General features: G+C 40.5%; 2 protein-coding genes across 2 annotated transcripts in view; both read right to left on the bottom strand.

The window, feature by feature from the left end:
* LOC125265661 (sensor for unfolded proteins in the ER ire1-like) overlaps positions 1 to 26,950 on the bottom strand; it is a 46,417-nt gene that overhangs the window by 6,744 nt on the left and 12,723 nt on the right. Inside the window, exons 2-5 of the mRNA XM_048186017.1 lie at positions 21,238 to 21,401; positions 19,730 to 19,950; positions 19,431 to 19,560; positions 19,235 to 19,335 (exon numbers count right to left, since the gene is read on the bottom strand). Of these exons, the coding sequence (XP_048041974.1) occupies positions 19,235 to 19,335; positions 19,431 to 19,560; positions 19,730 to 19,941 (443 nt within the window). The 5' untranslated portion in view covers positions 19,942 to 19,950; positions 21,238 to 21,401. The remainder of the gene's footprint in view (positions 1 to 19,234; positions 19,336 to 19,430; positions 19,561 to 19,729; positions 19,951 to 21,237; positions 21,402 to 26,950) is intronic.
* LOC125265659 (probable serine/threonine-protein kinase irlF) lies at positions 12,495 to 14,974 on the bottom strand. The gene is made up of 2 exons (XM_048186015.1): positions 12,856 to 14,974; positions 12,495 to 12,777 (listed from the first exon to the last, which is right to left on the bottom strand). Exon 1 carries the CDS (start codon positions 13,857 to 13,859, stop codon positions 12,981 to 12,983), a length of 879 nt encoding a protein of 292 aa, XP_048041972.1. The 5' UTR covers positions 13,860 to 14,974; the 3' UTR covers positions 12,495 to 12,777; positions 12,856 to 12,980.

Genomic DNA, 26,950 nt, shown 5'->3' with positions numbered 1-26,950 from the left:
ACTTCTGGGTGAAGCCTCCACTCCCCGGGCCTCGGCCCCTGCCTCGACAGGGCGTCTGCTCCCACATTTTGATACCCTGGGATGTGCGCTGCCCTCAGAGAGAGCAGCTTCCCCTGGGACCACAGGAGGATCAGACGGGCCAAGTAATACAGTTGGCGAGATCGCAGACCCCCCTGATGGTTTATATACGCGACCACTGCTGTGTTGTCCGTGCGGACCAACACATGGTGGTCTCTCAGGTCCGGGAGAAAGTGTTTCAGAGCCAGAAACACTGCCATCATCTCCAGCCAATTTATGTGCCAGGAGAGCTGATGGTCCTCCCATAGACCCTGAGCTGGTCGACCACTCATGACCGCCCCCCAGCCCGTGAGGGAAGCATCTGTCGTAAGCATTACGCGACGACCAGAAGTCCCCAACACGGGTCCCTGGGACAGGAACCAGGGATCTTTCCACATGGCCAGAGCACGACGGCATCGCCGCGTGACTTTGATCATGCGAAAGGGATTTCCCCTCGGGGGAAACCCCCCTGGTCCTGAGCCACCACTGTAAGGGTCTCATGTGCAGAAGGCCAAAAGTTATGACGTTGGACGCAGCTGCCATCAGACCCAACAGTTTCTGGAATTGTTTTACAGTGAGTGACTGGTCTAACTTCACCCCTTTCACGGCTACAAGAATGGAACTCACACGAGCGGGAGACAGATGTGCCCAGATAAGTGGTAGTCTGAGCCGGAACTAGCACACTCTTTTTGGCATTGAGCCTCAACCCAAGCCTTTTCATGTGACACAGAACAGCATCTCGATGCTGAGCTGCTAGTCGCTCTGATTGAGCTAGGATCAACCAATCATCGATGTAATTTAGCACGCGAATGCCCTGGAGTCTCAACGGAGCCAGCGCTGCATCCACGCACTTTCGTGAATGTGCGGGGTGATAATGATAGGCCAAACGGAAGAACCCTGTATTGGTAAGCTTCGCCCCCGAAAGCAAACCTGAGGAACTTCCTGTGTGAAGGATGGATGGACACATGAAAGTATGCATCTTTCAGGTCTATCGCCACAAACCAGTCCTCGGACCTGATCTGTGGGATAATCTGTCTGAGTGTAAGCATCTTGAACTTGAGCTTTTGAATTGAGCGATTTAGCACACGTAAATCTATGATAGGACGTAGACCTCCATCCTTCTTTGGAACAATGAAGTAGCAGCTGTAGAAGCCTGACAGCTTGCTGGGAGGAGGAACCCTTTCTATAGCTCCTTTTCGCAAAAGTGTCATAACCTCTTGTTCCTGGGCGGGCGAGACCCGAACTGAATTCTGCTTTTCCCTTTTCTATGACGAGCAGCACCCATTTCGATATATTCGGTAGAAGTTTCCATTCTGCCATAAAATCTACTAAGGGAACCAGTCTCTCGAGACTGGCCTCTGATGTTTTTTGAGCACTTGATTCGATGCTCTGACGCGGCGCCGGCAGAGAGACGAATCAAGTGACCGGCCCTCCTCAGAGGGTCGGCGGAGACCGCTGTGTCCTGACGCACACTGGGTGGCAGGGTTAACAGACGGGTCCCCTGAGGGTGCCGAAGGGGAGCGGGGGATAGATATATTTTTCCCCGGCACCCTTCGGAGGGGGCCACCCTCAACGGTTCCTGACTCACAGATGTCAGGACCGCTTCGAAGCCTTCCTCGCGATAATAACGCAGGTCCGTCTTACCCTTGGAAGGCTTCTTTTGAGCGGACCGACTCGATCCCCAGGCACCCTGCGGGGGAGCACGGGCAGCCACGCTCACTTTCTATTGCGCTCTGTGGTGCGCCGAGGAGCTCGTAGACGGCCGAGGCTGCTCCCGCTCAGCAGCCTCGGGGGGATTCTTTGATCGGAGGGGGAGGAACCTCTGGAACGACGCAGATTGCTTTTTAGCCTCCTGGAACCTCTCGACGACTGTTGTAACAGCGGCGCCGAAGAGGCCCGCAGGAGACAGCGGCGCGTCCATAAGGGCAAATCTATCCCGCTCCCTTATGTCCGAGAGGTTCAGCCACAAATGTCTCTCCGTGGCCACCAAGGCTGCCATAGACAGGCCTATTTCTTTGGCCGTCTCTTTGGTGGCACGGAGAGCCAGGTCAGATGCCATTCTGATTTCCTGGATACAATCAAATGTGGCCTCCCCGCTTTCATCGATCTCCCCCAGCAGGTCTGCTTGATAAGCCTGGAGCAGCGACATGGTGTGTAGACATGCCGCTGCCTGCCCTGCAGCCGCATAAGCTTTGCCCACCAAGCTAGATGTAGTTCTCAGAGGCTTGGTGGGCAACGCCTCGGGTGAGAGATAGCCCGCAAGCGTCTCTTCAACCCAGGGCATTGCCGCGTAACCGTGCTGTTTCAGCCCCACAATGTTGCTGTAGACCGAAGTCTGGGGGCTGAACACTCTATATTGCAGGGGCCTTCTCCACGATCTCGCCACCTCGGTGTGGAGACTTGAAACGAAGGGCAAGCCCCGACGCTGGGGTAGCGACCGAGCGGGCAGAAAGCGCTCATCTAGTTTGCTTTTCGGTTTTGACTCTGCCCGCTCTGCTGGCCAATCGATTTTCAACTTGGCAACAGCCCTGGTCACTACCTCCAGGAGCTCCTCGTATGCTGGGGAGGAGGATGGCGGGTCCTCTTCCCCAGTCTCGACGCTCACCACATCAATCTCCTCGGAGGAAGAGAGGTGAAGCGCCGGTGTCTCTCTCTGGGGGGAAGAAACCGCAACACGTGCTTCCGCCGCCTGAGAAGAGACACTGGAACTGGCAGGTGAGGGGCGAGATAAGGCTGGGCCCGTCTCAACCCCCTCTGTCAGATCCATCTGCGAACCCCACGAGAGAAGTCGGCGCTGTGCCTCAGCAGCAGCGGGACCCGACCCGCGGGGAACGCTCGCTGAAGCACCCTCCTCGAAGAGTGCTCGGCGTGATCTCAGAACTCTGAGGGCGAGCTTCTCACAGTGCACACAGACAGCTCCCTCGAGAGCTGCCTGTGCATGCTCAACCCCCATACAAACCACACACATATTGTGTGTTTCCCCATCAGGAATAAACCTGGTACAGGGATGAACACACTTCTTGTATCGTTTGTCCGCCATTATATGTGCCTTATATATATATATATATATATATATATATATATATATATATATATATATATATATATTCGTGGTGAAACTGAAACTCTTGTCCTCAGACGAAGAGATCTTGTCTTTCTAATAAGATAGAGGGAGACAAACAACACCAAATAAGACACACAAGATAACATAGAGTGCTTGCTGAAGACACAGAAGCTAGCGTTCTCTGCATCCGGGTATGCTTTATAGTTCCTGGTCCGTGAAGTCACCCGTCTCTGACGTCTCGCTACGTGATTGGTTAGATACATGAGTGCTTCAGTGACGACATCACGCAGAAGGTTCCCAATGCGTCTCCACGCAGCGTCAACAGTTCCCACGAAAGGGAACTAGATTTAAACATTAAGACTTACTGCATTGAGATATATATCAATAATTTCTTTTCTGACTACAAATGTAACCAAACAGTTGTTCCCTTGTCTAATAAAACATGTAATATATTAAAGCGTCTTTGGTGTTTCCATGGTTTCTACAAAATAAAAACGGAAACCAAGGGTAACGCGGGTATGACACAATTGACAGGCAACTCCCGTACACGTCCCATATCCTTGGTTAAAATTGCGATCTTCTTGCGATTTACAAATAGTTGGAAACTTTTTGGGATATAGTAAGTACTCAACTGAACAAAATATATAACACTGGCCTAGTGGTTTTTGGATATTTTACTGCAAAATTTTACATATTGCAGCTTTAACTTATTTAGCAATTACATAGCTATATAGTTTTGTGCTAATTGCTAGTATTGCTCTTTCAGCCAGCTTCATAGTTTATCTATTAGATTTGGTTTATTTGTTAACATTACACAAGCCTATAACAGAGTGTCTATTTACAGTAAGTGCAAATAGCATGCCTTTTTGGCAAACACTATTTACACTAGCTCTGCCCACCAGTGTCTGTTTAAAAAGTTTAAAAAGGGACACACACAATTCAATGTCTTCAGTGGCGCAGCAGTAGTGAGTAATGCTTGTAGTCCTGGCTATAGTCACTGTAGTGGCCGTTTGTCAAAAAAAAAAACTCAAATCAAACTTTCAAACGACAACTTCTAGCATCCTGGGCAGGTAATGTACGCAGGCAAGCAATGAGTCTACTTCCAAACTGGATTCAGGATTTTGTGGCTGGTTTATTTGTTCCAACTGAGCAAGCAATACAGCATTTCTCACGCTGGTAAAAAACCATATGCCCATCACCCAGATGCCTACAGGTAACTAACTACTTCCTGCCTATATTCACCTTTGCCTGTGCCCACTACTGCCCCCAGGTGTCTAAAGCAAACATTATAATGATTAAACTAACCAAAAATAAAGACTAAACAAACAACAAAAGAATTTTACCAAAATATATTACTAATGTGAGCAAAAATCATAATAATAAACAAATTAATTAACAAAATTACCACTACTGAAAACAAACTAATGTAGCTCCAACACTCCGGCCCCTAATTGTGCTTTATCACAATTACTGAACTCTCAGAACGGAGCTACACACTATGTATTCTAACTATAACAGGCACAGATATCTTGCTGCACCTGCAAGAAAAAAAGACAGAAAGAGAATGATAGAGACAGATGAAGAGAAAGAGAGAGTCAGTTCATGTGATCACACTGCCGCCTCCAGCAGCAGGCACAGCTTCGTCACAGGCCTCTCTAAGATGCTGGTCTTCGTTTGGAGGCGGACAGAGCGCACAACGCCATTCACATCTGATCTGGCATCCAAAACTTTCCCCATCATCCAAGATCCTCTTGAAGCTGTAGCGTCTGCCACAAGAACAACATCTCCAGGTGCAAGGTTTCTTCTTAGTGCTGTCCATTTTTGTCTCTGTTGCATCAATGGCAGATACTCAGAAATCCATCTCTTCCAGAAGAGTTCCGCCATGTACTGTATCTGCTTCCATCTTTTTCTGACATACAGATCATTTCTTTCAAACAATCCTGGTGGCATAATTGGTATACCTTTCAACAACAGAACGTGATTCGGTGTCAAAGCTTCCAGGTCATTTGGATCATCTGAGGCCCTCGTAATAGGCCTATCATTCAATATTGCTTCGACTTCGCAAAAAAATGTTTGGAGTGCTTCATCATCCATGGTCTGCTGTTTAAGGACTGAGGTAAGAACACTCTTCACTGAGCGAATCAGGCGCTCCCAAACGCCACCTTGATGGGAAGCTGATGGGGTGTTAAATCTCCATTCTATGCCTTCCTGAAGAAAGGCTCTTTGAATTTTACCATGATTCAGAGCGGTCAGACTCTCCTTGAGCTCACGACTGGCTCCAACAAAGTTAGTTCCATTGTCAGACCGAAAAGTTGAAACTGGGCCTCGTCTGCAGATGAACCTTCTCACTGAATTTATACAAGAATCTGTATCCAATGTGTATGCTACTTCCAAGTGTACAGCACGACTGGTCATACAGGTGAAGAGCACTCCGTATCTTTTGAGAAGACTTCTGCTTCTCTTAACTTCAATGGGCCCAAAATAATCAATGCCAACATGAGTGAAAGGGGCTTCATCAGGCAACACTCTTTCAGCAGGTAAGTCCGCCATTTTTTGTTCAAGGAGTCTTCCTCTGTTGCGTCTGCAAACAACACAATCTGATATGACCTTTCTGGCAGCAGAGTTTGCATTTATAATCCAATACTTCCGCATTAAACTGGACAACATATAATTTCTTCCAGCATGACCTATCTGCTGATGAATGTGGCGCAGAATTAGTGTGGATACATGCAGGTCCTTTGACAGTATAGCAGGACGCTTGGATTCCACTGGCAGTGAGGCTTTGCTTAACCGACCACCCACTCTGAGAATCTCACCCTCCATCACTGGATCCAATCTGTACAGTGAACTGTCCTTGGATATGGATTTCACACCACTCTGCAACGAGGTAATTTCATCCTTAAACCGTTGATGTTGTACATACCGGATGATTGACAGCTCTGCCCTGATCACATCTTGAGGTGTCAGACTCTGTCCTTTGAGCGTAGCCTTAAAGCTCTGCATTTGGCTTTCCACCTGTTGATGACAGTCTATAGTGTCCATAGTGAGATCAGCAGAGGCATAAAGCTCCTTTCTCTTATGTCCCAATAACACAAGAGTATCCTTGATCTTAAGAAACCAAGCTACAGCCTTCTGCAATCTCTTCCAAGATGAAAAGTAATGAATCAGGTGGCTCGTAGCATTGTCTGTGTCTTTAACAACAGCATTCACTGTCAAGTCCCTTTTGATCTCAGGGTCAGCGCCAGGAATCACCTGAAGATCCACATCTAATTTAGGCCACCCATCCTTGAACTTACGAAGGAAATCAGGTCCCATCATCCATCTCCTACTGTTCAGGAGATCTTCTGCCCTCATTCCTCTTGACGCTTCATCTGCTGGATTTTCCTTTGATCCCACATATCTCCATTGATCAACATCAGTTGCCCCTCTGATGACTGAAATTCTGTTGGCGACAAAGGTATAGAATCGCCGGTTTTCATTTGATATATATTTAAGGACTGTTGTACTGTCGGTCCAGAAAACTGACTTCTCCAGCCTAAGTTGCAACTCCTTCCGTAGCATACGGTCTATTCTAACAGCGAGGACTGCAGCTGTTAGCTCCAGGCGAGGAATTGTTGTCTGTTTCAGCGGAGCAACTCTGGCCTTCCCCATCATAAATGCAACATGCACTTTATTATCCACTTCCAATCTTAAATAAGAGACGGCTCCATACCCAACCTCACTGGCATCAGAGAAGTGGTGAAGCTGTACAGTGACAGGGTTGCCAAAGTCATTAGGCTTAATACAACGATCAATCTTAAACTTTGCCACCTTGTGGAGATCTTCCAACCAGCCAGCCCATTGCTTAGCGAGAACATGGGGAATATCTTCGTCCCATCCAAGATTTCTTTTACAGAGTTCCTGCAGTAACAACTTAGCCATCATGCTGAATGGAGCAAGGAAGCCCAATGGATCATAGAGAGAGCTGACCACCGAAAGAATTCCTCTTCTCGTCTGTGGTTGATCCTGTGCTGAGGCCTTAAATCCAAATTGGTCAGTCTCAACATACCATTGTAGTCCTAATGTACGTTCAACAGGAAGTTGATCTGTATCCAAATCCAGCTCCCTCATGTCCTTTGCTCTGTGGCCTTCGCTAACAGAGCGCAACACTGCACGACTATTGCTGACCCACTTTGAGAGAGTGAATCCTCCTTTCTTACAAAGTGCAGTTAAATCCTGAATCATTTTCCTAGCCTCCTCTTCTGAGGCCATTGAACGGAGGCAATCATCGACATAAAAATTGTTTTTCACTGTACTCACAACCTCTAGAGGGAAGTGTTCTGCGTGGTCATCTGCAGTTCTCCTCAAGGCATAATTGGCACAGCTTGGCGATGATGCAGCTCCAAATAGATGTACCTTCATACGGTATTCCTGCGAAGCCTGTGTAGTGTCACCACCTGGCCACCAGAGGAAGCGGAGAAAGTTAACATGCTTATTTGAGACATGAACCTGGTGAAACATAGATTGGATATCAGCCACTATTGCAATAGGCTCCTGCCTAAATCGGACTAAAACTCCAATGAGGCTGTTGGTGAGATCGGGGCCTTGCAAAAGCTGGCTATTGAGCGATGTTCCTTTGTACGAGGCTGCACAGTCAAAAACAACTCTTAGCTTGCCCTTCTGAGGATGATACACCCCGTGGTGAGGGATATACCATACTTTCCCATTGCTCTGTGTCAGCTGGTCAAGAGGAACTAGCTCTGCATGTCGCTGTGTTATTATTTCATTTAGGAACGTGGTATATTCCTCCTTAAAAACACTGTTCTTGTCAAACTTTCTTTTCAGGCTACATAAACGCTGCTCTGCTATATAACGATTGTCTGGCAGGATTACATTTTCTTTTCTGAATGGCAAGTCAATGCAATAATGACCTCCAATTAGTTTTGCCGTTCTACTGACAATATCCATGAACTTAATATCTTCTCTGGACATTTCAATCTGCTCTTCTGATGATGTCTCATTAAAGTCATGGTGATATTGCTTAACAAGCATTTCTTGCAGGTGTTCAACAGAGATGCGATTTGCTGTTACAGCAAAACCGCCACTCTTACCTCTACAGCTTCCACCATGAAGAGGACCATTAACGACCCAGCCAACCCTGGTTCTGACAGCATATGGGCCCCCATCTTGGCTATTTATTACTTCCCATGGCTCCAAAACCTTAGGGGTGTCAGTTCCAATAAGCAGATCTACACTTGCATGAATGTCATGGAGTATTACATCCTTCAAATACGGCCATGGATCAATATCTGCTTGCCGTGGAATATTAAGTGTAGACACAGGTATGGTTCTTTGAGTCAAAACATCAGGAAGCTCTATAAAATCTTCAGCACCCAAGCCAGACACTTCAAGACCTGTCAAAACATGAGCATTCACAACCTTTCGTTGGCCCATTGTTCTCAACAAAATGCTTGTCTTCCTACCTCGCAAATGTAACCTTTTCGCCATGGTTTCTGTACAGAAGGTGCCAGAACTACCAGGATCCAGAAAAGCATATGTCTGCATGATCTTATTAGTCAATTTGCTTCTGACTTTTACTGCAACAATAGAGAAGGTAGAATCATCTTCTACACCGGCCCCAATATGGCCACACGTCTGAAAAGTTACAGATGAATCACTTGGAAGGCTCACAGGATGTTTGGCTTGTTCTACAGCTGTACCTTTATCCTGTCTTTCTATATGAAGGACACCGGGGTGCGGCTGATGACATACATGGCAATCCAATCGACTCCTACAATCCTTGCTTGTGTGGCCTACCTTTAGGCAACCAAAACAAATACCCTTGCCCTTAATGAAGTTGATCTTGTCCCGGTGCGTCTTGGCTCTAAACTGTGAACACTGACCTAGTGTGTGGTTTCTCTGCAGGCAAAATAAACAGCAATGAGTGGAGGGTGTGCTATGTTCTGCAGGCCGTGCCATAGCTTCTTCCCTCACAGGAGTGACATTTGTAACGTAGCTGCTTCCCTTCCTTCTTTGTCGTAGCTGGCTGACACAGGAAGCCTTGACATTAGGAAGTTGAGGATCTTGAATGTTTCCAAAAACTGGATCTAAAGCAATTTTCACTTGTCTCTCAATAAAATTTACAAGATCAATGAATGTAGCTCTCTGTCCACTTCCTTCTTGCAGATCACATGCAATATTCCTCCATTTTTCTCTTAGTTTATAAGGAAGTTTTAAAATGATACTCCGCATGTTAGATGGTAAATCCAATTCCCTCATATACATTACTTGTTCTGTTAGATTTGCACATCCTCTAAGAAACAGAGAGAATGATTGTAATCCTTTCACATCTTCACCTTTAACGGGTGTCCAGTTAAATATTTTCTCCATGTAAGCAGATGCAATTTTATATTCATCTCCAAAGTGCTGAGCAAGAAGACTCTTAGCTCTGTGATAGCCTTGATCTGGAGGCATATGTTGACAACTATGCACAAGATCCTTTGGCTGCCCCTAGTGTACTGTTCAAGGAGGTACAAACAGTCCCTGAAATTATTCGTTTTCTTCTCAACTACATTTTCAAAGGCTCTAATAAAGGATTTATATTGAAGAGGGTCTCCATCAAAAATTTGCAGATTTCTTGGAGGAAGAGCAGAGGATATATTTTGCTGAACCAACAGTGCAGTGATTTCGTTTTGTTTTTGCATAATGCCCACCATGTCGTTTTGGTTGTTACCGCTTTGAGTTTGAGAGTTTAATAGATGTCCCATTTGACGTCCATTTGCAGTCTGTACTTCTTGATATGGAGCTTCTGGCCCAACTGACCTTCCATACGTTTGTTCTGCAAATCCTTGTCTTGGCTTAACAACTGATGCAGGATCAGGTACAGCAAGAACATCATTTTCATGTGGGACAAAGACTTTGGCAAAAGGATCTAAACCGGTGGATCTTTGAGCCTTGCTCCTCTCCAAATAAGAGTTCATTCCATCAGATCGTCTTGAACCACGCTGTGATGAGTTCATTTCTAAAACCTGAAGCCTTGCAGTTGTAGCTGCCAAATCTGTTTCAAGCGCCAATTGCTCCTTTTCTCTACGAAGCCTTTCCTCCTGCACCTCTATGTGATGTTTTCTTTTTAAAGCTTCGGAGCGTTTAAGAAGAGCTGCTCTCTCGGCTTCCGCATTAATGCGTGCCTCGGATGTTACAGAAGCCTTTGATATGCCAGTGGCACGTGATTTTGCAGAACTTGTTCTTACACTTAAGACGTTAGAAATACTGTCTTCAGGTTGTATTCCATCATCAACGCATCCTGCGTCGATAGATTCTTTAGGCTGTGAGTATGGATAACCAGCTTTAGACAGCCACTCCTTCACATCTTCAATAAATGCATAACATAATTTCATCTTCTCTTCAAAGTTTTTAGTTTTATTGATGAGTATTTCATCTTCTGGCAGAGGCAATTCCATAAATGTTTCGTGTATATCGAGTGCTTCTTCATAACACTTAATGAACAAAGCGAGCTGAGTGTTCACTGCATCTGCAGTTTCATTTAATTCCATTAGGACACGGATTTTATCCATAAGCTTTTTAGCCTGGTTAGTTTTTGCAGTGCGTTTTTCTTGACAAGTTTGTATGTAAAAGCACATTCCTTTAGAAGTCAATTTAATTGACCGCTTTGATTCCGGCCTCTCCACCTCTGTCATTTTGTTGCACACTTATAGCCAATTTGTTAATAATATCAGTGAATGTTCACAATCGGGCAACAAAGTTAGCAAAGATGGCAACGTTGCTTAAAACAACTTCGTTTTATACGAACAAATCCTCTTCATCCACACAAGCGCACACTGCACTGACTTTACTTTTTTATGAGTGTAAACGTTGATAATTCAACAAACACACAGCCAATTAAGCAGTCCTTTTAAGTTCATATAACCTTTCATGAAACCGTCTTCTTATACGGCATTTCTAGCGGTACATACCAATTGGAGATTTCTTAGCTCGTGCCAGGCCTCTGTCTCATGCCAACAGATAATCCACACGTGGTGAATCAAACAATCCATGCTGATTTTCCATCGGGTATCCCAATAATATCCGAAGCGAATTCCAAGGAAAGTTCTTCTTCTTTCTTTAATCAATGAGCGGGTTTTTTACTTGGTGTAGTGGCCGTTTGTCAAAAAAAAAAAAAAAACAAAAAAAACTTAAATCAAACTTTCAAACGACAACTTCTAGCATCCTGGGCAGGTAATGTACGCAGGCAAGCAATGAGTCTACTTCCAAACTGGATTCAGGATTTTGTGGCTGGTTTATTTGTTCCAACTGAGCAAGCAATACAGCATTTCTCACGCTGGTAAAAAACCATATGCCCATCACCCAGATGCCTACAGGTAACTAACTACTTCCTGCCTATATTCACCTTTGCCTGTGCCCACTACTGCCCCCAGGTGTCTAAAGCAAACATTATAATGATTAAACTAACCAAAAATAAAGACTAAACAAACAACAAAAGAATTTTACCAAAATATATTACTAATGTGAGCAAAAATCATAATAATAAACAAATTAATTAACAAAATTACCACTACTGAAAACAAACTAATGTAGCTCCAACAGTCACTTATTGTCACTTTGCATTTACAGCTATTTGCACTGTAAATTATTTTATTTACTATGGACTACATAAATTAACCTCAATAAAGGTTAGCCTGGAATAAATGCATGCCTGACATGAATGCAAATTCCCATGATAAACCTCTGGGATTTTGGAGCACCAACTTATAACAGTAGGTCAGCATAACTACAATGCGTTCTTTAATTGATTCCCTGTCTTATTCTGCCCTATAGTGACTAATATCAAAAGAGAAAATGCTGTTATCATCACTTAGTGTAAATAGAATGCATCACTATTTTCATTTAGTGTAAATAGCATCTACAGCTATTTGCACTGTAAATGATTATATTTATTAAAATGATTAAATGGATGCTGCCTTATTGGGAGAAAAAAAAAAACCCACCTAACACCATTCCCCTAACCCTACCCAGTAAACACTTGTAATATTATCAAACAGTCGTTAGGCAGTTTATTTCCATTTTTAGAATATTATTTTAATTTTTATTGAAAATAAATGTCTTTTTGATGTGATATGTGATGTGAAAATAGAGAAGAGCAAGCTCGGCAAAAGGCAGATTCGAACCCACGGCGATTGTGGTAAAAGCTAAGACTGTAAGCCTTACACGCTACTGTTGCACCACTGAACTTATAATGTTGAAATAATGACTTAATATGTCGAAATAACCAGATATTATGTCGAAATAACGACTTATTTCAAAATAACGAGATATTGTTGAAATAATGACTTAACGAGATAAGTTTTCTTTTATTTCTTCTTCTTCCCCCCACCATGCGGTTCAGAGCTTCCGTTATTCACCGTCAATAATTGAATTTCTAATAATATATTTTTAACTATTTAATTTAGAAAAATAATTACAATATTGTTGGTTAATAAGGAAAGGAGAAACCACCTGAATGTCATAGCTCCTCTTGTACCCAGTGTTGCCCTCCTCATCTATGCTCTCTTTTGCCTTCCAGCATCTAGTTCCAGCAATGCTTGTTCGTAAAGTCATTTGGCTTAAGTTCAGTCGACGACTTATGCCAAAATCAGCCAATCTAGCTTTTCCATTTATGTCTATAACAAACAGAAGTTTCAAATTAATAGGAGAAAGAAAAAATCTGATCATTTGATTTATTCAGGTTTAACTCCTACCAATCAGAACATTCTGGGGTTTGATGTCCCGATGAAGCACTTTGGTCTGTGGTTGGTGTAAAACCTGTAAACTGCAGAGAACTTCCTTCACCAGCTTCTTAAGAACCAAACTTCTCTCTGCGTTATCATCTGGTTATCAAATGCTCTTGGATATATTCCTCCAGTGTGTGCTCACAAAGCTGAAGAGCAAGATATCCAAAATGGTCATCTTCAGCGAAGTCCACATATCGCACAATGAAGGAACTATCAAGTTGTGGAAGATGTAGAAATTCCTCCTCGTTCTTGAGGACCTTATAATTAGATTTAATCATTCGTTTCACAGCCACTTCTGTGCCATCATCCCTCAAACCAAGAAAAACTTCTGTTCCATCACTTCCTTTAGAAATCTGAAATTCATCATTGAGTACAAGAGTAAGGTTTCCCAGCCTATAGGTATTGCTAATATCCATGTTAGCTAGCTTCTCAAGCTTGGGTCTCCAACGGCGGCTGGTCTGAACCCACCTTTTTGAGATATTTGGGTTTTCAGCAGGAGGTGTGAACGGCTGCACACTTGAGTTTGATTCCTCAATGGATTTCACTACAGTGACTGGAAACAGTTCCTCTTTATCCTGCAGCTCACCTTCTTGTGATACAACTTCTTGCTGGATTTTTTTCTTCTTTTTCTTTTTTTTCCTGCTTTTCGAAGGAGCAGCCGTCTCCTCATGTGTCTCCCCATCCCTCGCACCTGATGGATGTTTGAGTGATATGTTCAGGGTTTGTAGCTTTTTGTTTATGGCTTCATCTTCTATCTCTGCAGTGTTAAGTATCATCTCTGGGACTGAAGACAATCCACACAATGCCACAAGTTCAGGATTGAAGTCATTTATGTAGGCAAAGAAACTATATGTCCACATTCCAATTAAACTTGAATAATCAGGATGTGTGAAAGGCAATAGACTTTTGCATAACTTCTCATAGACAGAATGGTTCAATCTCAGTTTCTGCTCAGACGTCTTCTGCATCATGACATTGAGTATTTTGAGTATCAAAAGATTGACTGTTTCACCATTTGGATTTCCAAATTGCTGAAGACTGTTTGTTAGAATTGGCACAAGCTCACTGAATACCTGAGGAGAGATGCTTTCACTGACACACAAAGCTATTTTTAAGCAGTTCAGTTCAATCGGCCAGCGGTCCTGAGGGATTCTTGGAAAGCGCTTGATGACTCCCTCAATGTATCTGTCTGCACTCTTTGTATCTTTCAACCATTTGATGGCGCTCTGATGGTACTGCTCTGCACTTGGACCAATGACACTAAAATAGAGCTCAAAATAAATCAAAGGAACAAAAGGATCCTCTTGAAAGAATAGATTTTGATAACTTCTGTCTGATTATTTGTTCGTACAGCACAAGAAAAAGACAAATATATATGTACTTTCTCAAACACTTCTCCCTGTGAAGATAGTCGAAGAATCATTCTCTCAACCTTTTTATCATGTTCTGAATTCATCCCATAGTTCCTTGCAGGTAAAGCTCCAGCCTCTATAAGTGCTTTCACAATGTCTTCACGGTCACGATCAACAGCACACTGCATTGGAGTAAAAATTAGTAATCCATGTCCATTTGGGTTAGCTTTTGCTGCAAGTAATCTTTTTCACAATACTCAGTTGAACTCCAGCTGTTAAAGCAGCATAATGTAGAGGTGTTAGACAATTTGTTGAAGGTTTGTTGGGATCAGCTGTGTCTTTAAGCAGATAAGAGCAGATTTCTTCATTTCTGCATATAACTGCTGCTGTTAATGGTGTAACATCATCATTCCAGACTTCAGAAGAGTACAAACCATTAATATCTCTGCTTTTTAATAATTTCCGAAGTCTCTCTGCCTTGTTGTCTATGATGCATTTTATTATGGGGTCTGTTTTTCTAGGTCCTGCTGGAACCTGAACCGGAACTGCTACTTGGAACTGGATTTCCATGGATCTTCAAATACTCATTACAATCTGTCAAAAGATGTTAAACACTTAAAAATTCAGGCACTGAGTAGCATTATTACTTCTTTTCTTATTTATTTACACTGATAACAGACACAGTGTTAATCTTTACAAAGTTTTTTAGTCATAGTTTTTGTGTTTAGATTAAAGTCTTTAAATTCTATCAATAGGTTGTAATGCATTTTACATTTTACTCTGATTAAAATGCCAATATTGTCTAAAAAAAGTGATTAAATCATTTAAATCATTAAACATTTAAACATTCCAAAGATTCTGTCCTTGTGAAAACCAGAGCTCCTGAAATAATGGTATATGAGTACACTGAACTATTATTTTTTTAGTAGGGTTAAAAATATTCTTGCTTTAAGAACATTAATGTTTCATGTTTTACAGACTGTTTATGATTTTGCACTTTGTGTAGCCATGTGTTACAGAAATGTAAAAACTTAAGTTACACATTTTGACAAGCACATAGGCCTGCTCTAACTGTGCTTTCACTTTTGCTGTTTGTCCAAGTTCAAAGTAAAGAGCAATCCCTAACATATGAGAATCAAATGTGTTGACCGGGACAAATAATAACTGGACTGGAATTTTTAATAACCAATTCTCCCTCTTCTTCAATGTTTAGCTACATCGTTCTCTATATTATTATAGACTGTAAATATACACTAGTTTGCATGTTTTCATGGAACTGAAACTCGGGGATGGGCGGACCGATGTCGAGCTACTTTCGGTGATGATCCTCACTTAACGAAAGATCCTCACTTAAATGACCAATTCAAGACTTGCGATTTGTATTTAACCATGAAAATGCGTATCACAAGAGAAAAAGAAAAGGTTGGACGGTACAATGCCTGCTGAATGCAGTTGATAGCAGCGCTCATTATACAGATAGAAATATTAGTATTTTCTGAAGTTGTTTTACATCGAGTAGCCACAAAGGGAAATGTGGCATTTAATATACTAACTGGTTTGTGTGATGTTTATAAGTTTAAATTAAAAGTTGGTAAAAGACTGGTAATGATCTGTGATTGCTGATAAATGCTCAACAACACTGAAGTCTGATAATTAGGCTATGTTAAATGTAGCCTACGGCTTTCAAATGTTACTTAGACTAAATGGTTATAATTACCTGTTTTATTCCCAGAAATCGCAAAAACTTTACATTCAAAAGAGATAGACCTATCGGTATTGGTATCGTTGAAATCTGGATAGTAGGCTACTTGGTATCCAATAGAGGGTATGCATCGACGTCACTTTCCTGCTGAAAGCGCGCTCCCTCAGCTGGACTGAGTGGCAAAAGAACTTGCTGCATGACTGGATTTAATAGGGGAAACTGCGTAAACAAACAATTACACTAAAGGTTGGAATTGAATGTGTTCCTTACAACTTGTCAAATAAACCTAATCCATGGATATTGACATGCAGCCAGGAGTCATGTTTCCTGACATTTATATGTGCCTGATTTCAACGGCGGGGAGACACATAAAGCAAATTTGCCTGTGAATATTTTATATAACTACAATATAGGTAGGTTTAAATCTGCGTAATCACTTAGGATATATCAATGTTATATCGTCATATTGTCCAGCCCTAAAACATGTATAGTTTTTGTCAGTGTTTATTGAAAAACACCCAGTTATGCAGAATATAAGATGGAAAATATTTAATTGATGAGTTGTCAACATAATATATAACAATACAATATATACGGTATGATTTTACCTCAAAATCCAACAATTTGACACAAAATGATAACTGCAAATCCATGTTTCTCTGCCTGGAGTCCAGCTGTTTCTGTGAATTGCAGTGATCCATTTGCTTTTTTCCTTGTTGCTTTCTGCGGTTTTTAAATATATACCTCAGGTTTTGTGTCAAAGCTATTTGTACAGTCAATCACAAAGCTCTTTCCCGTTTTGGAAGTGTTTTGTTTGTTTTTCGCGACATTCACGCTGAAAACCAATGCTGCCGCTCAGTCTTTTGCCACTCAGTGGGCGTGACCGCAGTCGTAACGGTCGACGGTGACGTCACGTGCATACTCTCTATAAAATAGAGGTATTGTCTTCCTGGTTCTTGCACACTAAGCTATACGTCATTCTCCACACGAAAGGTTCAGGTAACCACTGAAACTTTTATTAAGGACAGTACAAATAAAAAAAAACGTTCATTTATTTAATACATTTAAGATTTTGTGAAATAGCAAAGTCTTGTTTATTTGGTTTATTATTTAGTTTTGTTTTTATTTAGCCTACTTTCTCGTTTGGTTGATATTTTTGTTGTTGTTGTTGTTTCTGGTTAGTAATTGTTGTTCAAGCATTTATTAAAAAAGAAAACGAAAAAAGTAACCACTGAAACATGTTTGGCACCTTCCTGTACATGACTGACTGAAAGGGAACCACGTTTCAGCCAAACTGAAAACAAGACAACATATCAGCAAACCAAAACTTTGTATGATCAGATTCCAAAAACATTCAGTCTAACACATTCATTCAGGATTTTCTTTTATACTAATTGCTAAAACTTTAGTGAAAATTCTAGTTCATTAAAGAAAAAACAACTTCAGTATGTTTTCACATGGTTTCTAGCTGCTCCTTTGTCGTCATTAATTTCTCATGGCTGGTCTAACCTACTCTAAATTATCAACTAGCTGCTGATGAGACTAGTAAGAGCTAGTAGTTCACCTTGGATCAGCAGCAAACCAGCTACCATGTTTTAAAAAACACCTTTTCACCAGTGGACCAGTTCTACAGGGAGCCTCAGCAAACTTAAAGGATTAGTCCACTTTTAAATAAACTTTTCCTTATAATTTACTCACCCACATGTCATCCAAGATGTTCATGTCTTTCTTTCGTCAGTTGAAAAGAAATTAAGGTTTTTGAGGAAAACATTCCAGGATTTTTCTCCACATAGTGGATTTCAACGGCTACCAACAGGTTGAAGGTCCAAGTTGCAGTTTCAGTGCAGCTTCAAAGAGCTTTAAACGATACCAGGTAAGACCCTTATTCCTCGTCTGGTATCTACACTGAAACTGCAATTTGAACATACATATTAAAACATACACATTATGCATCTAAATGTAATTTTATTTTGTTTCAGTTTTTTCACTGCGTCATGATGTAAAGATGTAGAATGATATCCAAAGGGTGTCACGGTGTGCAAATGGTGTCGAAATAAGGCCAAGATGGCGTAGTGCTGAGTTTATGCTGAGCAAAGAAGACATTAAACGTTCAGACATCAGTTGAAGTGTGATTCTTTTAAAAAGAAGAAAACCTTCAGGAGCCGTTACACCCTTCCTCTCTGGGTCAGAATTGTCATTGTATTTTATACAGATTATTTGCATAACAGCTGTTAACACATAAACCTCTTTGAATCCAACTCTTGAATGCAAATTCGTCAAACGATTAAAGCTGCTATAGTTTCATTATAGTTCCTGCAAAATGTCCACCCAACCACTGAATAGCACTTATTACTTTTTATAATATTTTATATTTAAATCACACAAACACTACATAATACGTTCTTATCATTTGTTCAATAATAGTAATTTTAATTACAAGTTAATTCAATAGCAAATCATGCATGATACATCATAATGTTTCTGGATGGGGAGTTTTACAGTATAATGTAATGTGCAATTGTCATATATATTATGAAAGATGACCTAAAATTTACTTCCTGATAAATCTGTCCAGGGTTATCAAAAGGTGTGATAATGATAAATTAATATATGACTGTTTTCCTGCCAATTTTTAAAAAAATTTTTTTTTTTTCCCCCCACCCAAAACGCATCAAAGCAACAAACATCACAACAGCATGTTTTGCAGCACTGGGAAGGATTCATGATCCATGAGGTCAATTGCATGCAATTACAAAATATTTAAAATTTAATACATATGTTTCAAACTTAAATATTTTTATAGATGTATGTAACAAAAGACTTAGGATTTGTTGAACGAGTAAATTAACAGTTTTTCTTTTTTTTTTACTAGTGATTAAAAGCAAATCTAAAATAGTATGAAAGCTTTACTTAATGTCAGTGTACAATTTTTGTGTCAGTCACTATGTTGAAATTATTGGTGAATGCATTTTATTTCAGATTTACATTCATGATGCCAAGTTGATGTCCATCATGACACTTTCTCTGGTGTTCCACCCTTTCTCCTTGGCAAACATGTACACGCTCCCAAAAAGATCAGGGTATAAAGTCATCAGGTTGATTTTCACAGCATCTTCTTTACTGTAGAGAGAACATCACACAAATATTATTGTGCAAGAATAATGTTGATTATAATTGGTCAGTTGTTACTTTATTTGTACTCTGCCTTGTGTTGTAAACACATTAACAGCTTGGGTTGTATATTATTTTTTCATAATTTAACAGTCTGTTGTTAATTATTTCTGTAACTCACTAATGCTCGTGTAGGTTGCGTATGAAACGCAGCAGGCCCAGTGTGTTCTCAGGATAGGGTTTCTTCTTACCATCTAGTTTCTGGACAAGCTCAGAGGGCAACTGAGAAAAAGATATGTCTGATGAAGCACCAGTCAAAGAAGAATATATACTCAGATCTTAATTTGTATGTATTCATAACTGTATTGAGGTTATACTTTAGTTTTCCATTCAGAAAAGCTTTTCCCTTCTGTGTATTTTGCAATGGCATCAAGGAGCTCCATATCCGCATTACGATTATTTTCAGCCTCTTTCTCATTTCCCAAAATTTTCAGATACCGCACTCTCCTGAGACAGTTTCAGAAACATTATATATTAGGATATTACATCATATATTAGGATAGGATACAACATATAGGAATATATTGGGATTAATGGTTCTTGGGCACTCTGGACTTTTTCATTCAGGTTTCGTACTGTATTTCACCTGTCAAATGTCATCAAGATAATATTGTACCTTTCATCAGTCCAGAAGAATGGGTGTGCAAGGGTCTGCTTCACAGTTGGTCTCTCTTCTGGATTTTCATTGATCATCCACTCAACGAGATCTTTCGCTACATCATCATCCAGATGTTCCAGTGAGTATCTTCCTTGTAAAATTTTGTACTCGCAATCCACATCTTCACCAAATGGATGGTGTCCTCCAGAGAGAATGTAGTACACTAACATCCCAGCAACCTTCAAACAGGTTACAGTTTCCATAATTCTGAATTTTTGTAAATACTGGGTCTGTGTATGTTGCATTCATTAGTTTTTTATTTAATATTGATGGCTGAAAAATTAGACAATTTTTCAAAATAACGAAAAAATGAAATGCCCCTTTCCGCTGAATAGTCAGTCAAAAATTAAACCGTGCATTCATCAGTTCTTCCTCAGTTCAGAGAAATGCAATAATTGTCACCCTCTGTTATTGTTAAATGAATTTTAAAGTGATTTTTACAACACTGAAAAAAATTCAGTTTTCAACATTAAAGCTGCAGTCCGTAACTTTTTTGGTTAAAAATTATCCAAAAATACATTTTTGAGCAAGTACATAACCAGCCAATGTTCAAAACTATCTCATTATCTCGATTAACCATTATCACAACGGTAAGCTTGTAATAATATTTTATAATACGAGCGACCTGGTGGATTTCCGCAGGAAATTCGAGCATGCAGCAGTTTGTCTGTGCGTCATTATGTCACGTCCGTAAACAGAAAGGAAGGAGTCCCGTCCAGGCTTGTCGGTTTTATCACGTGAGGATGCTGCTTGTAGCGAATCATTTATACCCTGTTCTCACAGCAGCTGAAATAATCATTTTGATGGCGGATTGTAATCCAGAAAGATCCAAATGACAATCAGCAGTGACAACTGGAGATTCACCCGTAGTCAAAAAACAAAAGACTTTGGACTGCGGAGTGGCCACAGAAACTGAAATCTACAGGTAACGCTAATATACACTAAATACACATAGTCACGCAATGCTGATGTTGTTAACATTAACAATTTGAGAACAAAGTATAACAGTAATAATAATTTGCAAATTTACGGTTTGGCGTGATCCGAGCTAAGCGATCGTTAGATTTAATCATCATTGGCAGCGCGATTTATTGTAGGCCTAATGCTTTTTTCCTCAGGTGGTCAGAACAAAAGTGGCAAACATGTTACTTGCTTGTTCAGATGATATTATCCAGTGAAAATTCTTATACTGGTCATACTTTCAAGATGTAGAATCTGTGATTCTGAAGTACAGTATCCACCGGGTGTGGTGATTGACAGCAAACATTCTTCCGCGCTGACGATCTGTGCCGATGCACAACGCATGTACAGATAACTATTCCGCATATGACTGCAATTGCAGGTTTCAAACAGAGATGGCGACAAAGAGGAAAAATGGACTGTAGCCTTAAATAAAAAACTAATGAATGCAAAGTCAGACAGACTGAATACACCTTTGAATTAATTGATTAATATTGAAAACACACCTGAATGTCAGAGCTCCTCTTGTACCCAGTGTTGACCTTCTCCTTTATGGTCTCCTTTGCCTTCCAGCATCTAGTTCCAGCAATTCTTGTTCGTATGGTGGTTTCACCCTGTTTCAGTCGGCGACTTATGCCAAAATCAGCCAATTTAGCCTTTCCTTTTATGTCTATAATAAACATAAGGTTCAAATTATTTTAAGAATTGTTTTAATTTAATTTTAATTAAAAAAATTTCATTTAATCATTTTAATTACTCTGGTTTAGCTCCTACCAATCAGAACATTCTGGGGGTTTGATGTCTCGATGAAGCACTTTGGTCTGCTGATGGTGTAAAACATGTAAACTGCAGAGAACATCATTCACCAGCTTCTTCAGAACCAAACTTCTCTCTGCGTTATCATCTGGTAAACGCTCTTGGATATATTCCTCCAGTGTGTACTCACAAAGCTGAAGAGCAAGATATCCAAAATTGTCATCTTCTGCAAAGTCCACATATCGCACAATGAATGGACTATCAAGTTCAGGAAGGCGTAGAAATTCCTCCTCATTTCTGAGGATTTGGTAATTAAACCTAATCATTCGTTTCACAGCCACTTCTGTGCCGTCATCCCTCAAACCAAGAAATACTTGAGTTCCATCACTTCCATTAGCGATCAGAAACTCAGAGTCAAGAACAAGAGTAAGACTTCCCAGCTTATATGTCTTGTTAGCATCCATGTTAGCTAGCTTCTCAAGCTTTGGCCTCCAACGAAGGCTGGTTTGATGCCACCTTCGAGAGTTCTCAACAGGCGGTGTGAACGGCTGCACACTTGAGTTTGATTCCTCAATAGATTTAACTGCAGTGTCTTGATACGGTTCCTCTTTATGTAGCAGCTCGCCTTCTTTTGATCCCACTTCTTGTTGGATTTTCTTTTTCTTTTTCTTCTTCTTCTTCTTCCTGCTTGTTGATGGAGCAGCAGCCTCCTCACATAAACTATCCACTGCATTTGAACCCGCTGGATTTCTCAGTGATTCATCCAACTTTTGCAGCTTTTTTTTCGTGACTTCATCCATCTCTGTCTCTGCTTTGATAAGTATCATCTCTGGGACATGAGACAATCCACACAATGCAACAAATTCAGGAGCAAAGTCATTTATATTGGCAAACAGTCCATAGGTCCAAAGTCTAATTTGACTTGTATAATAGGGATTTGTGAGAGGCAATAGACTTTTGCATAACTTCTCATAGACAGAATTGTTTGTACTGAGTTTCTGTTCAGATGTCTTCTGCATCATGACATTGAGTATCTTTAGTATCAGATGATTGACTATTTTTCCTTGAGCATTTCCAAATTGCTGAAGACTGTTTGTTAGAATTGGCACAAGCTCACTGAATATCTGAGGAGAAATACGTTCACTGACACACAAAGCAACATTTAAGCAGTCCAGTGAAATCGTCCACAATTCCTGATGGATTCTTGGGAAGCGCTTGATTAGTCCCTCGATGTATTTGTCTGCACTCTTTGTATCTTTTAACCACTTGATGGCACTCTGACGGTACTGCTCTGCACCAACACCAACAACACCAAAGTAATGCTCAAAATAAATCAAATTATCAAAAGGATCCTCTTTAAAGAAATGTTCCTCATAGATTTTGATAACTTCTGTCTGTTCTTTCGTTACTACATCAAAAGGAAAAGAGAAAGACATATACACTCTCTCAGTCACTTCACCCTGTGAATATAGTCGAAAAATCATTCTCTCCATCTTTTCATCAAGTTCTACATTTATCCCATAGTTCCTTGCAGGTGAGCCTCCAGCCTCTATAAGTGCTTTCACAATGTCTTCACGGTTATGATAAACAGCACACTGCATTGGAGTACAGTTTTGTAATACATGTCCATCTGGGTTAGCTTTTGCCGCAAGTAATCTTTTCACAATACTCAATGGAACTCCAGGTCTTAAAGCAGCATAATGTAGAGGTGTTTGTCCATTTGTTGAAGGTTTGTTAGGATCAGCCGACTCTTCAAGCAGATAAGAGCAGATTTCTTCATTTCTGCATAGAACTGCTGCTGTTAATGGTGTAACATCATCATTCCAGACTTCAGAAGAGTACAAACCATTAACATCTCTTCCTTTTAATAATTTATGAAATCTCTTCAACTTGTTGTCTATGATGCATTTTATTATGGGGTCTGTTTTTCTAGGTACTGCTGGAATTGAAAACGGAAGTGGAAATAGGAACGGGAATTCCATGGATGTTCAAATGTTCATTACAATCTGTAAAGAGATGATAAACACCATGGCCATTATGGATATTTAATATAAATCTCAGTGATTAATGCTTCTTCACCACCAGAAGTTTTCTTTTTCAGAAGTCGTATAAGAAGTAAAACCACAAAAGTCACAAAACAGCAAAAATGTAAAAGTTATGTACAAAAATGTAAGACCATTGTGGGCCAATATATATTAATGAATAAACTGTAAACATCTTTGTCATCCTTTCTGTTAAAATCTACACTATATTGCCAAAAGTTTTGGGACTCCTGCCTTTACATGCACATGAACTTTAATGACATCCCATTCTTAATCCGTAGGGTTTAATATGGAGTTGGCCCACCCTTTACAGCTATAACTGGAAAGGCTTTCCACAAGGTTTAGGAGTGTGTTTATGGGAATTTTTGACCATTCTTCCAGCAGGGCATTTGTGAGGTCAGGCAGTAATGCTGGCGAGAAGGCCTGGCTCACAGTCTCCGCTCTAATTCATCCCAAAGGTGTTCTATCGGGTTGAGGTCAGGACTCTGTGCATGCCAGTCAAGTTCCTCCACACCAAACTCGCTCATCCATGTCTTTATGGACCTTGCTTTGTGCACTGGTGCGCAGTCATGTTGGAACAGGAAGGGGCCATCCCCAAACTGTTCCCACAAAGTTGGGAGCATGAAATTGTCCAAAATGTCTTGGTATGCTGAAGCATTAAGACTTCCTTTCACTGGAACTAAGAGGCCAAGCCCAATCCCTGAAAAACAACCCCACACCATAATCCCCCCTTTACCAAACTTAACACTTAGCACAATGTCTGTAGCTATTGACTCTGCAGAAAGTTGGCGACTTCTGCGTACTGTGTGCCTCAGCATGCACTAACCCCTCTCTGTGATTTTATGTGGCCTACCACTTCCTGGCTGAGTTGCTGTTGTTCCCAATTGACCCTTCGCAAAGACCCGCCCCCCTTAGTTACTGTTGCTTTGTCCAACAAGCCATGACGCTGTCACGCCACACAGAGAGAAAAATACATCGCGGAGCAAAGACAAAGCAGGTTACTTATGATGTTAAACAAAGTCCCAGCTTTTGAACTGTAATTTTTTAAGAAATTCAAACAATAAAAAACTTTTTGTGGCTCTTTAATGTGTCGTGACTGATCACTGTAGCACCTCAGCTCAAGATGCTTGTGAACTGATCATCTCTTCTTACTAGTTAATTTATATGTTGTTTCAAAGGCAGAAAGACGTCAGTACACGCCATTTTTTTTTAAGTTCAAGTCCACCGAGCTTAATCCTCTAACTGCTGACTGCTTTGTCAGACAAAATGGTGGATTCGGCGTTATGATTGGTTAGATCGCTTGTCAATCAAACTCCCGGCGAAGGGTCAATTGCTTCCACTTTGTTATGAAACTACTAAAAGTTGAACGTGGAATATTTATTAGTGTGGAAATTTCACGAATAGACTTATTGCACAGGTGGCAACCTATCACGGTACCACGCTTGAATTCACTGAGCTCCTGAGAGCGAACCATTCTTTCACAAATGTTTGTAGAAGCAGTCTGCTTGCCTAGGCGCTTGATTTTATACACCTGTGGCCATGGAAGTGATTGGTATGCCTGAATTCAATGATTTGGAGGGGTGTCCCAATACTTTTGGCAATATAGTGTACCTCAATATAATTGTCCTGTTCTTATGTTATTTGGTTCACCTGTTTAACCAACAAATCGAGCGCAGCGTTAGTTCAGTCAGGCCACGTAGGCATTGTGCAGCGACCAGCTGATGTGGTCAGCTGTCAAACCCCCATAAGGAACCATACCGCCAAAGATAAATTGTGTTCAATAAACACAAGTGACTTGCCAAAGTGGTCCTGTCTGAACTATAGTAATAGGATTGAAAATTGTAATTCATTATTTATATAAAACTGGTTGTGCAACAGAAAACAACCATTTGGATCCTTGTGAAATCCTAGGCTATATGTTAAAAGAATATTTATGCGACCAAAAAAAACAAAAAAAACAACTCATCCCAAGGTTTATTGGGATGTCAATTTACCAATAAGTATGCTATCTTAATTTTGTTAATTTGTGTGCGTGTGTGTGTGTAAAGAATTTTCTGTATTATCTAATAGCCTGTACCATAGCCTATGTTCTGTAAATACTGTAAATAGCTGACAGCCATGGCAATAAAGTTTTGATTATATGACTTTATTCTGTAGACGCACAGGAATTTTATGGGAAGTTCACTTTACAGGAATTTAACATATTTCATTTTATATAGGTTTAATGGGCATAATATTAATAATAAATAAAGATACGATCAGTGAATGGATTTAAAAGGCTTTGAGATGGATAATTTTCTTGAAGGCCTTTTTTATTTTATATTATTACATATTCTTTTATCATTTATTAATATTAAGAAACTTAATTGTCACCGTAATATCATATAGCCTAGCATCCGATTTTAGATGTAAGTGATCAGGGGCCGTATTCACAAAACATCTTAAGGCTAAAAGTAGCTCCTAACTTGCTGATTTAGGAGAAACTCTTAAAAAATAATGGGCGTGTCAGTCCTAATTTTAGGAGTCCTAAATTTTTGCTCTAAGAGTATTTCACAAAGCATTTTAGCACTAAAACTAGCTCCTAAATCTGTGAAACGTTAGGAGTAGTCAAGAGGACTCCTAAATCACTAAGACCAAATCACAAACAGTCCTAATCCACCCAAAGACACTGTACACCATTGAAGCAATAGCGATAGAGCATTGGGTGCTGAATCTTTTCTTCATAAATGCAATACATTTTGATTTATAGATTCGAATCAATGACGAGACGCCAAAAATAAATCTTTAACAAATAAATAAATATTGTCTGATTACCTGTGGCAATGGTTTTCATGAGTTCACACTTACAAATGATTGAATAGAGTAAAAAATATACTAGTATAATAAGCGTATTTGGTGTGCTGTCCAAGGGGAAAAACCCAAATTTCTCCCCGTATCCCCAGCCGAGAGTGAGGGACGGGGTGGCGGAGGGATGCAGAAAACTGTCAAAGTAACAATAGGTGAGTCGGCTCTCGTCTGTGTTCTCGAGCTGATTAGATAGACCGTTTGAATGTATTTCTCCCAAACTTTGTTTATAAAATATAATTTGTCGCTTGAATTCTGCATTCTCGGTCCACAATTAACTGTATATACTAGTTTAATTAGTGACACTTAGTCTACATTTTAAAACCTTTATGGAAACAATATGGCAATTTTATTTTAACTATGGCAGCATTTTTATTAAAAAATATTTATTTGAATAGGGCAACATTTTTATTTTAAAACCTTTATTTTAATATGGAAACATGACACCTCATTCTACAATATTTCTATGATTAAATCGCTGACTCCTCCCCCATCAGCCAATCACTGTGTGTTTACTCCATAGCAACGAGGTCAACCCCACTTAGTAAAAGTTGGTCTCAGCAGCTTTGTGAATAGG

This window comes from Megalobrama amblycephala, linkage group LG3 (genome assembly GCF_018812025.1).
Source record: "Megalobrama amblycephala isolate DHTTF-2021 linkage group LG3, ASM1881202v1, whole genome shotgun sequence".
Taxonomy (NCBI): domain Eukaryota; kingdom Metazoa; phylum Chordata; class Actinopteri; order Cypriniformes; family Xenocyprididae; genus Megalobrama; species Megalobrama amblycephala.
The sequence above is the reverse complement of the archived record's forward strand: the minus strand, read 5'-3'. Positions and strand labels throughout refer to the sequence as shown.